At 43.8% G+C, this 11,257-nt stretch overlaps 1 protein-coding gene across 1 annotated transcript; it reads right to left on the bottom strand.

The window, feature by feature from the left end:
• On the bottom strand, positions 1–10,146 carry plch2b (phospholipase C, eta 2b). Its single transcript, XM_069678525.1, is given in 19 exon segments — positions 1–1,092; positions 1,186–1,265; positions 2,167–2,313; positions 2,384–2,468; positions 2,559–2,683; positions 2,761–2,868; positions 2,978–3,330; positions 3,422–3,519; positions 3,620–3,703; positions 3,807–3,920; positions 4,048–4,219; positions 4,309–4,429; positions 4,543–4,746; positions 4,848–4,941; positions 6,707–6,877; positions 8,141–8,270; positions 8,438–8,681; positions 8,837–8,983; positions 9,819–10,146. Coding segments are annotated over 19 exon segments (3,897 nt in total).
• Positions 10,147–11,257: the final 1,111 nt, after the last annotated feature.

Below are 11,257 nucleotides of genomic sequence, written 5' to 3'. Positions count from 1 at the left end.
CTATGACTCACCATTTAGAAAAAGTGGCGATTTACAGCGGATCTCGCTCATCCTCCGGTCAAAAAGGACCCTCATCTCCCTCTGCAGAGTGCCCTCGTTTTGCTCTTCACCGTCTGGCACACAGGAGTAAGCAACCTCCAGGCTGCCAGTGCTTCCTTCGCTGCTGCTGGACGAGCTGTCAGACAGGCAGAGGCCGTTGGGTATGGGCCTCACCTGGCTGCTGTAGCTGCCCTCGCTGTGTGCTCGCTGTGTCTGCCAGTGGACAGCAGGCCTGCGGTTTACCATCGGTGTCTGAGGAGAGGAAATCTGTTTTCGGGGGCAACTGCGTGAGCGGGCCTTTGTTCGCATCAGTGTGGACGGTAGGGGGGTGACTGGAGCCTCTAAGGTCCGTCTCACCCTGGGAGGGGACGATGGAGGGATAAGTTGAGAGTATTTGGCTTCATACTGCATCAGAGGCTGTGGCACAGGCTGAGGGAGTGAATCTGTCTTACTCTGAGTCTCTGCTAGTTGCTCAGGTTCAATATTAAAGTCCGTGTCTGGCTGAGGTTCTGTTGGTAATTCCTCAGATTGTTCAGGCTGCTCTGGTTCAAATGTCTGAACTGTCTCCTCCTCAGCACAGTTTGACTCTGGTTCATTCTCCAGCTCTTCCTCAATTCGATTTTGACTGTCAGGAGCAGGACCATCAGGATAAGACACCTGGGGATATGCCTCAAGGTCAAAGCTATCTGCTCTGAAAGAGGAAGAAGCCCCCGTGTGGTGGGAGTCAGTGGAGGACATCCGGCTGAAGAACCCTCTCCTTGTCTCTGGCGGTTCATGAATTTTAACTCTGTGAGCTCGCCTCAGTGGCTCACTCATGGCCCCTTTGTGGATGGCAGCCTTGGCTGCTGGCCCAAGTATCAGAGGAGATACATCCCCATTCCAGCTTTCCTGAGAGATAGTGTCCAGATCCTTGCGGAAGTAAAGAGAACGTCCGTCTTCTGAAGACAGGACAGAGGAGTCCAGAGAGGTTTGCCTTTGTTGACCCTTCATGTGCTTCTGGGCAGCTTTCTGGATGTGTTTTCTGGCTGCATGCACCGCATTTGATGGTTTGATCTTTTTTAGAAAGGACACAAAAGATTTATAACATTAACATAGTATTTGCAGATGAAGCTGAAATAACTTGTGTCTTTATTTAGAGTAGCTTACCTTTCCTGTGATGTCATTGATAGCCACGTGAACAAAGATGGACGACTCGGCCATTCCCTCAAGGTAAACATGCCGAAAACCTACAATTTTTAATTAAAAGATCATGTTAACCTAAATATCATTCAAATTATAGAATGAATCATAAGGTCTGTTTACAATAATTTTGGGGTAAAATCTCTGTGTCACGCAGCCAAGCTAGTAGTTGTGCAAAGATACTGGGAGCTAGCTCTGAATTTAGGGTTTGAAAAGGGATGAGTTAGCTAGGCTAACGTTACTTACTGTTAAGTATTGAGGCTCAGATATTGGTGGAATAGTATTACAGCAGGTCACTAAGTTATTTAAGTTAATGTTTGTGACACTAAAGAGCATTAGATTTTGTTTAAGTAATGAAACTGGCAGTAAGATGTCTGTTTTAAAGATGCTAGCATAGCATCAAATCAGCACAGCAGAAACGATGGACAGGTTGGACCACTGTGTTTAACTGTTCATCTTTAAATGTGGCAGTTACAGCTAAAATGACACGTTTTTGAATTTCACAGTTTTATCCCCGCCAGTTGTCTACCCTGAGGTACCTGTACAAATATTATTGTTTGCTTTCTTTCTGGGAGTTAGTTTAGTCTGACAAAACCTTGTGTAAAATGACAAGTTGTGGTTTTATGGCGGAGTTTTTCTTGGGTGGGTGCAACAACTTCCTGGAGTTTGTCATCAGAGTGAGTCTCCATTATCCAAGATAAATAACTTGCTATGTCATGAGTTTTAGAGGTGCTGGTAGGCAGATTTTACTAAGCTAAGCTAACTAGCTGCTAGCTGTAGCCTTATTAATCCAACAGATATGAGTGGTTTCAATTTCCTCATCTAATTCTCTGCAAGAAATCAGACTAGACAGCAATCAAGCACATTTCCCAAAAAATGTCCTCATTAGAGAAGATGTTTGAAAAAAAAAAAAGTCTTTGTATTTTTATACATCATCATGTAATCTACCTGGCATCATGCTGGTGAAGGCAACAGTCCTCTGTCCAATGAAATCTCGTCCAATAGGATCATGATCCCACACTTGGAATCGCACCAGGGCGAGCTGCGGCATTTGAACGTTGAAGACGAGGGTCTCCTCCCACATCGGATTGAAACCTAAATTACAGGTAAATTCCATCAACTGACTTATGAGTGTTGTATAGCAAGGTGTATTCTGTGCACATACCATTGTCATCCACCACTCTGGTCTGCTGCTTGGAACAATCAACAGGTAGACCGATTATCTCAACCTCGACAAAGGGATCGATTATCTAGATCAGCAAAGAAAGAATTTTAGCGATGAAAGTTGGAAAGGTGTCTTAATAATTTATTAGATCACGCCTTTAGTATGTTAGCCTCACCTCCCCTCTGTCCCCAAACATGGAGTCTTTTGGTTTGGGCAGCTGCTGTCCACTGATGATCTTCAGCACCAACTGAGTCTTTCTGTGTCCTGGTAGAGGATCCTCCATCGTGGGGTTAAAGGCAGCTGAGAAAAAACAGGAACATTAACTACCTCCACACACAAGGGAACAATGCTTCAGCACAATATGCACGTACACATACCTTTCCGCATGCACTTCGGCTTCAGAATGTATCCACAGTTTCCATTGGTTAAGAACTTGGCTTGGTTCAGTTCAAGCATGCGGCCGTCTGTTTGATAATTCATTGCAACTAAAAAGAAAAGTCGACATATTAAATTAAAGATTCTCCAAAAACTAAAGGTACCTCTCATTGCATTTTCTTAATGCAGTCAGCATCGCGGTCTCCGTGAGAGTCTTACCCATGTGACATCCTGCATTCCAGTACGGCTGTGGGTTGAAGTTGCTTGAGTCCACTCTGTAGTTGGACGGGTACACTCGTAGAAGTTGCCGTTGGTTTAAACGGACCAACTCACCTGGCTTCAGCTGTAAGATCTGGTTCATAACAGTCTCGTTTAGGGATGATACCTGCCAACTGTTTGTAAATGCTACCAGACAGAAAAATAACTTTAATGTGTGTGAATAAGATATAAAAAGATGACATTTCTACTTTGAGGACCTTTTACCTTGTGTTTCTATGTCGTGCACTCGGACAGATTTTGTGTACTTGACTAGGTCAGACAAATCTCTGGACAGCCTCATTGTTTTCCTCTTCCTGAGGTGAGAGTCACAGACAGTACAAGTGAACTCGCTGATACTAATGGTCTTAAATATCTTAAACTACTTAATTCAATGACTAGCCTTACTTAGGATGGTAAACAATTTGTGTCCTCTCCTTGCTGTTACTATAATCTGACTCGCCATCAGACGTTGCTTTGTTTTTCATCCGACTTCTCTTTTTCCTCTGGAAAAAAAATAAAGAACGTTCCATGTTTTTAATGTTTTTACAGATTTTCCTCAACACAACCCGTTGAAACATTTAAACGTTTGCGAAAAGGGCTTACCTTTCGTTTGAAGCTCCTTATGATCGATCTTCCAAATCGCCTCTTCTTCTTGGTTGAATTGGAAGCAACAATGCCCTTCCCATCCTAAAACAGATAGATAGACATAATTTCGCATTTTTTTCACTGTCTAGCTATCTATCTACCCATCTATCTACCTATCTAGCTATCTAGTAAACATGTAATTTGCCTGTGCATTATCATCATCATCATCGTCTTCATCCTCTTCCTCATCACCAGTATCCTCATCAGATACATCCCCCTCCTCTGCATCAGGATCAAGATTTGCTGGAAGTTTTTTTCCCTGAGAAATTGATTAAATATTTAATTCCGTGTGTGATTGTGTTTGGTTAAGCGTGCTTCTTATAAATACTACTTTGTCAGAGTATCCCATAAGCTCACAATTGGCAGCACCCATGGCAAAAAAATACCTTGACTAGAACTTTCCCTTTCAGGAACTCAGGCGAGGGCAGCCTTTTGCATTCATGTACGTTGACGGTAGTCAGATCCAGTTTGTCTTGCAGAACCTCTTTCAAGTACTCAGCCATCTTCTTCTGCTGGGGGACGGTGCAGTGGTTCTCTATGGACAAGATCACTGGGTACCTAGAAGGAGATGAAGTGATGAATGATACCTGAGCCAGCAGGTATGATGTTTTTATTGGAAAGCAGAATCAAGACGCAAAAGCACTAACTGTGATTTTGTGAAGGCGTATTTGTTGATTGTTTCAACGACGTCTTTGAAGAGAATTTTGGATGTTAAGGTGTAGCCGTGGTGGATAATGGGCTCCCCGTCAGGCCCGTCCCAGCAGTCGACTGAAAGAGGACAAAAGAACAAAACAGAAAAGGATGAGTGAATCACTGTATCTGTAATGTCACATAATCCCAGCATAGAGAGCTGCAGTTCAGTTGTTTCTGAGGGCTCTTACCCTCCACACAGCGACAGCCTGCCTGGAGCACATAGGCGTACATTTCCACTCTTGACTGAGAGAGCAGCTGGTCTCCTGTCAGGTAAGTGTTGTGTGACGTTGCAATGAAGTAGTTAGTCAAAGGCTGAGTCATGTCCTGGTTCACCTGATTGTGCTCGGGGTTGAAGATGTCACCTGCAGGACTCCTCATGAAGTTGGTGAAACCTGAAGGAAGAAAGTTTCCGATCAGATGTGTCACTTGTACGTTGCTGTCATTTCTGGTTCAAGTGACGTACAGCATGTGATGTTATTGATAATGCCCTTACCATCAATACCCAGTACCATGCGCTGCAGGTTGCCAGGACATGGCTCAAACCTGCCAACTATGTCAATAAGGTGCTCTTTGGCCAGACCTCGCATCTGCAAATAAAACGATATCAGGAATGTCATTTTGGGTTAACTGAGTAGGTGACATCAAGGTTGAACACTTTGTCTGCCATTTTTGATATTAAATATGGGAGAATACATTTGTATCTTGCACTGCACTGTAGCTGTGGGGAAACCTTTTCATCCATTTTTACTCATTTTCTTTTGCTCATCTGGGGCTGGTCACACTGCCAGCAAGCTAAGCAAGTTAGCACAGATGTCCTTCTACCCAGCATTGTTTTCCAGCTCCTCCTATGGGACCCTTGTGGTGTTCCCAGACCAGATGAGGTATAAAATCCTTCCAGCAAGCTTGTGGTCTACCTCTGGGTCTCCTCCCAGCTGGACATGCTTTCTCGCTTTGGAGAAAAACTCTCCTGGGCGCCACTAAGTGAGGCGCCCAGGAGACATCCTGATCAGATATCCAAACCAGCTTAGCCAGCTCCTTTTATTGCGTAAGACCAGTGGCTCTACTCCAAGGTGAGCCAAGCCACCCACTCATTCTTTTGGTCATTAACCGAATCTCATGACCCTAGGTGAAGGTTCAAAACGTAGATCGACTGATAAATCCAGAGCTTCGCCTTCTGGGTCAGCTCCCTCTTCCACACAACTGTGCTACATCAACCAGTCTGTCAATCTCCTATTCGTTTTACCTCACTTGTGTACAAGACCCCAAGATACTTGGACTCCTTCGACCACACTTGAGGCTGTAACCCACTCCCCACAAGGAGGAATTAATCCTCTGTGTTTCAGAGAACCATGGCCTCAGACATTCTGAATGCTAAACACTCAGATGCAAACTGCCCCAGCGCCCGCTGGAGGTCACAGTTTGATGAAGTAAACAGAACCACATCATTTGCAAAAAGCATATGCAATCCTTAGGCCCCCAAACTGGACACTCTCCTCCCTATGGCTGTGCTTTGAGATCCTGTCCATCAAAATCAGGTACACCCCTTGTGAAGGCCAACACATGCCGGAAACTTGTTAGTTTGTCCAGAGGATACTACTTTGGTTATACATGGACTGGATGGTTTGTAACAACGACCTCTGTACCCCATGCTCATGCAGTACCCTCATTTGATTCCCTGAGGAAGAAGGTCTTCTTCAAGTCCACAAAACACATGGAGACTGATGACCAAACTCCCATGTGAGTCGGTCCATTTTTCCATGGCCAGGACAGAATCTGCATTGTTCCCTCTGTATCTGAGGTTCAATGAGTGGCTGGAGCCCCTTTGCCTGCACCCTGAATTCAACTTTATTTGGGCAACCAAGTAGTGTGATACCATTATAATTGAAGAACACTAGCGTGCCACTCCACAGGCACTGTCCCAGACTCCCTGAATTGCTGAAGAGGAACCCTGCATGTGTAGAGCCTTCAACATCTTAGGACAAAACTCGTCCAGGCAGGGACTTTGGCCTGCAGATCCATAACAATGTGCAGGCTCCAACTTTCATTTATTATTGTTATTTGTACAAACTTAGCTTAGCTATTTTATCCTCATTCGCTGGTATGGATTAGATAAAATGGCAAACAGTTGAACTGGATTACATGAATGCTTGGTATCCTGTGTATCAACTCTACATGTGAAGCCAATTCGAATCTGACGAGGGCGGACTACAACCCAACAAATGAAACTAAAAATAGAGTGGAAAAAGTGGGGTTTGTTTGAATGCAAATCTTAAGACAAACATACAATAACTTTAATGTAAATTATGACAGTTGAGGTGAGGGGGCATGAGTCATTTTAACATTGTGTGGTACCTTCTGTTCAATTTCCAGAAAGCGTGTGAGATCCTGAAGATCCATCACTTCTTTCTGATTGCTGTAGGAGATCAGTATCAGGTAGAGGTCTCGGCGTGTTGAAATCATCTTGTAGAAAGAACAGAATTCTTCAAAGCCCAGAGAGCCTTGGTTCTCGTCCGTGTCTGCTTCCTACAGATAACGATAGATGTATTTCATGAGCAAGAAATAACTTTTGGTTTGAGATAACCAACATGCCAAAGAAAATAGGTACCACCAAACATCCATCTGGAGTATATATCTCTAACATCATCAAGCATGAAGGAGCTTGTTGAGCTTATCATCATCAGGAGGGGAGTACAGCGAGCCATTCAACTAAAGCAATATTGCAGTGCAGCTAGAGCCATCTGTTCAGCGGCGGCCATATGGCCTTCCTGTGGCACTCTCCTGCACTGTCCTGCCAAAATTCTGTATGTACATATTTGTCTGCTGGCTTCATCGCCATACTTTTATCTTACTGCTTCTTTGACTGAAAGGGTGTGAGCAAAGAATTGGCCTCTTAAGGAAATATCAAGGGTTTTCAACTCCCACTTTTTCTTTCTCAGCCTGGTTTCTTTCTGTCACCAGTTTGCACACTAGTGCCTGCTCATAACCTTCGTTTCTTTTTCTTCTTAGGCTTTTTGTGGCATTTTTTGATGTAAACAAACCATTATTTTTAGACATGCTAGCAGTGGCTATATGGAAGGCAAGTTGGTCTGTATAAGATAAGATAATCCTTTATTCGTCCCACAATGGGGAAATAGCAGTGCCAGCACTTTGGTCCAGGCTAAAACAATATATGGATTACCATACAATTTTGTATGAACATTCAGGGTCCCAGGAGGATAAATGTTAGTAACTTTGGTAATTCTCTGACTTTTTCTCTGGTGCAACCCCTAAGTAGACACATGTGGTGTTTACTACTGATTTGTATTAAAGTTTTTTCCACTTGTAATTGTTTCCTGCAGGAAGAACTTTGGTGATCTTTGAAGATTCATCTATTGGCACCATCATGGCCAAACCTCCAAATTTATGACGTTCCCATTCATTAGCTGTTCTTTGTACTAAATAGCAAACATGCACAAGATTTAAACCATGATGAACATTGTACGCTCTAAACACAACATGCTAGCATTGTCATTGTGAACATGCTATCGTGCGGGCATTAGCATTTCCAATGTAGTACTGCAGTTGCTCACTGTAGAATCAAACAGCTGTTAGCATTGCTGTGGCTGTTTTTCAGCTACTAAGTAAAGCAAGCAAGCCACTAGTTAAATAATGTTGGAGCCTCAAGCAATGTAAATTATTTTGTAGGTGTTTAACCCAATTTGAAGCAACATTTCCAGTTATTATAGATTACTGAACAAGAAAACCCCTTTCGTTGTGGGTCAATCACATTGAACGTTTTTGTCTTACTTGAAACATCTCCCTGACTTTCTGCTTGGGCAAATTCACATTGAGTTTGTGGAGCAGCTGGTGGACCTCTCCGATACTCAATGTGCCGTCTCCATTTTTGTCGGCCTCAGAGAAAGTCTGTTGTAACCATGTGAGGCTGCCGTTAAGGAGGAAAAACTTGGGAGGAAGTTCATGTGCTGTTCCGCCAGATGCTTTCAACCACTCACGCTAATGGACCAGTAAGTAAGTAGTTATGTATTTGTAATAATTAGTCATTTAGAGATTAAACATGTGAATGAGAAGCAGCATAAAGGATATTGATCTCGTGTCCGCTGCCTCCGTGCCAGACTGTCTTCATCACTGATTCCAGCCATGAGGTACTTCAGCCCAGTGATCCAAGTGCGGGCCTCCTCTGCGTTGGTGGAGACCAGGTCTAGGGACTTCACACGTTCCCCGTAGTAAATACTGAAGCAGCAGTTTGGGTCGAAGCGGTTGTCTGCGTAGCGCCTGAAGATCTCTGACTTTTTCCCCTCAAAGACTTCATGGATGGAATCAATAGTTACTGAAAGAGACAATGAAGACATACTGGGGTCATTAAGAGCGATCCATCATCAGACTAGTTGTCCTGGAATACTTTGAGTTTGAGTGTATATCTAGTTGCCTATTAGCTTAAATATGGATGTATTGTTACAGGAATTCACTACGGCGATGTCTCACTTTTGGCCTTGTCATGTTTCCTGGAGGGCCTCCACCGGATGCAGGACTTGTGCTCGTCCAGGTAAAAGAACCGAACCAGTCCTTTCTTCTTCCCCTTCAGTTTGGACATCTGAGTGCCAGTCTGCATGGTGCACATACACCTCTCAACTACAGGAGAGCACAGGGAGACACATTATTTATGCAGAGTCAGGTGTCTGTCGCTCTTTATTAGGCAATCTGTAACATATGACATCCTGCCGTACGTGTTGTGCTTTTGCACAGGAAGACAGACAAGACAAGTCAAGGTTTACCACCAAGCACTTGTTTATTAGATTAAAGGCTGCGTCACACGGGGATTTAAGTAGCTGTATGTGTGTTAAATGTCAAATGTGTGTCAATGATTCAAGGCAAAAGAAGGAAACGCAATCCTGAAATGACCTTTGTCAAAAAAACTAATCCATCATTTATCAGTGGTCTCACAGTGATTCAGAAGATTTATTTGCTGACTTTTCTAGCAGCGTTTCAATGGTGTGTGGCGAGCGCTTGAACTATAATAGCACATCAGATTCAAAGATATTGATCCCATTCAGGTCCTGATAAAGTGTTGTGGCTGTTTTGTGTGCTGAGTTCAGGTAACCTTTGTTTGTAATCTGAAGCTCAGATGCATGTGACGCAACCTGGCACATCATTCAGGCTAATCCTAAAGGATTGTCTGGCGTCCATATGCCTGTTATCTACTCACAAGCTCCCATGCAACTCTATCCTGTAATGTTGGACTTTCACACATGTTAGTGGGAAATAGAAAGGAAAAAATATAGTTAAATGTTTCATATTCACACATATCACATTTTAGGATATCACATTAATGTCAGTTAAGTCTGAGACTTAGACATCTTCAGTTTGCAGCAGCTTGTAGGCACTTCTGCCAAACAGCCTGCTGACATTCTGCTGTAATTTGAGCGTTTGAAGTCATAAGACTTTATGAGTCCTTGGTGGAGCTTACCTATCTGACCCAGTCTCCATTTCGGCTGTGCGACCACACTGCCACCAATCCAGAAAAACTCCTCAGCCAGTCTGGAGATGGATGCTTTGTGCCAGAATTTTGGGGAGGTCATAATGGATGGGCTGGGCGAAGTCATGGGACTGGAGGCCTCTTTCCCCTGAGGAGAGGGGCCCTTAGCGAGCGAGGGGGAGAACATTCCCGGTGACAGAGATCCCAGAGACTGGAAGGGGGTCCTCTTGGGTGACAGGGAGGTCAGCGGAGGGCTGCCACCCAGCCCTGGAGACAGAGGTGGCATCGCTGGGGTGCTGTTCATCCCTGAACACTGCATTTGAGTCCAACTCTCCTGTCCCATTCACACCACATGAACCCACCTCCCCCTGACTCAGCTGGGCTCTTCAGCCAAGCTTGTTTATAGCACAGCTTCTCTCATGCAGATTCTTAAGTGTCAGCATATCCTCTTCTTCCAGTTAAAGTCTTCCCACATGGGATCGGGGAACAATATTCCCATGCTGCGGGTTCGTCCCTCGTCATCCTGTGTCCATGGATCGCGTGTAGCAGCAGCAGGTTCTTCTGTATTTACTCTTTTGCCCTGAGAGAAGGCTCGCAGAGGAAGAGTGTGCAACACGTGTCAGTCACTAAATCTTCCTGGAGCCGTAATCCTGGAGTGAGGCTTCAGCCTTGCTTTCATGGAGGGATTTTCACGCAACCAGTAAGCCTCTGAAGAAAGAGAGTGGCAAAGGAAGGGTGCAAATATTCATTTAGTTACACTTACTGCAGTCCTGAGCTTTAAAGAATATTCAGATTGCAGTAGATTCAATTGACTGCTTTGAGTTTTATCATCCTGATTTGTAAAGTTAGGTTTGAAGGTTATGATGCACAATTATTTGGCTATGAACTGTGTCCCCTGTTCAACTGTGTGCAATGATTTCCCCCTAGAGGCAACAGTGTGACATAAAATACATGTATCTTTATATATATTGTGTATCAGAATATAATACGAAAGGACATCCAACTAAAATACTTTGCATTTAAAGCTTTTAATTGAGTTTCTTGGCCCACAAACTCATGTTAAACCCATACATGGAATCTAATGTATGTTTCCCCGTAAAGGAGAACCTCTTCTGTTACTGCAGGCAAGCAGTTTGTATGAGTTGGCTGCTTTGAAATAAGTCCCAGCATTGCTCAAGCCTTCATATGCGGAGATCTAATCAGCCATCAAAGGAGAAATGACCAAACAATTCTATGGAAAAGGGCAGTGGTGTTACTAAAGACTAACCTCCATTTAGTGGCTTCTGCTTTGGGGTCCTGGTTTTGTGCGTGCTTCCACTCTGTTGTGTCATACTGTAATACCTGAATACAACAAACCCATTTTAATGTTTTTGGCTTTTTCTTTAAGGACAAGTCAACATTTTTTTTGCTGTGAAAAGTCATGTGTGCCA

Source organism: Semicossyphus pulcher, unplaced genomic scaffold (assembly GCF_022749685.1).
Source record: "Semicossyphus pulcher isolate SPU_LCO1_2020_fin unplaced genomic scaffold, fSemPul1.0.p SCAF_3, whole genome shotgun sequence".
Classification (NCBI taxonomy): Eukaryota; Metazoa; Chordata; class Actinopteri; order Labriformes; family Labridae; genus Semicossyphus; species Semicossyphus pulcher.
Note: the sequence above shows the minus strand (reverse complement) of the source record. Positions and strands in the feature narration are given on the sequence as shown.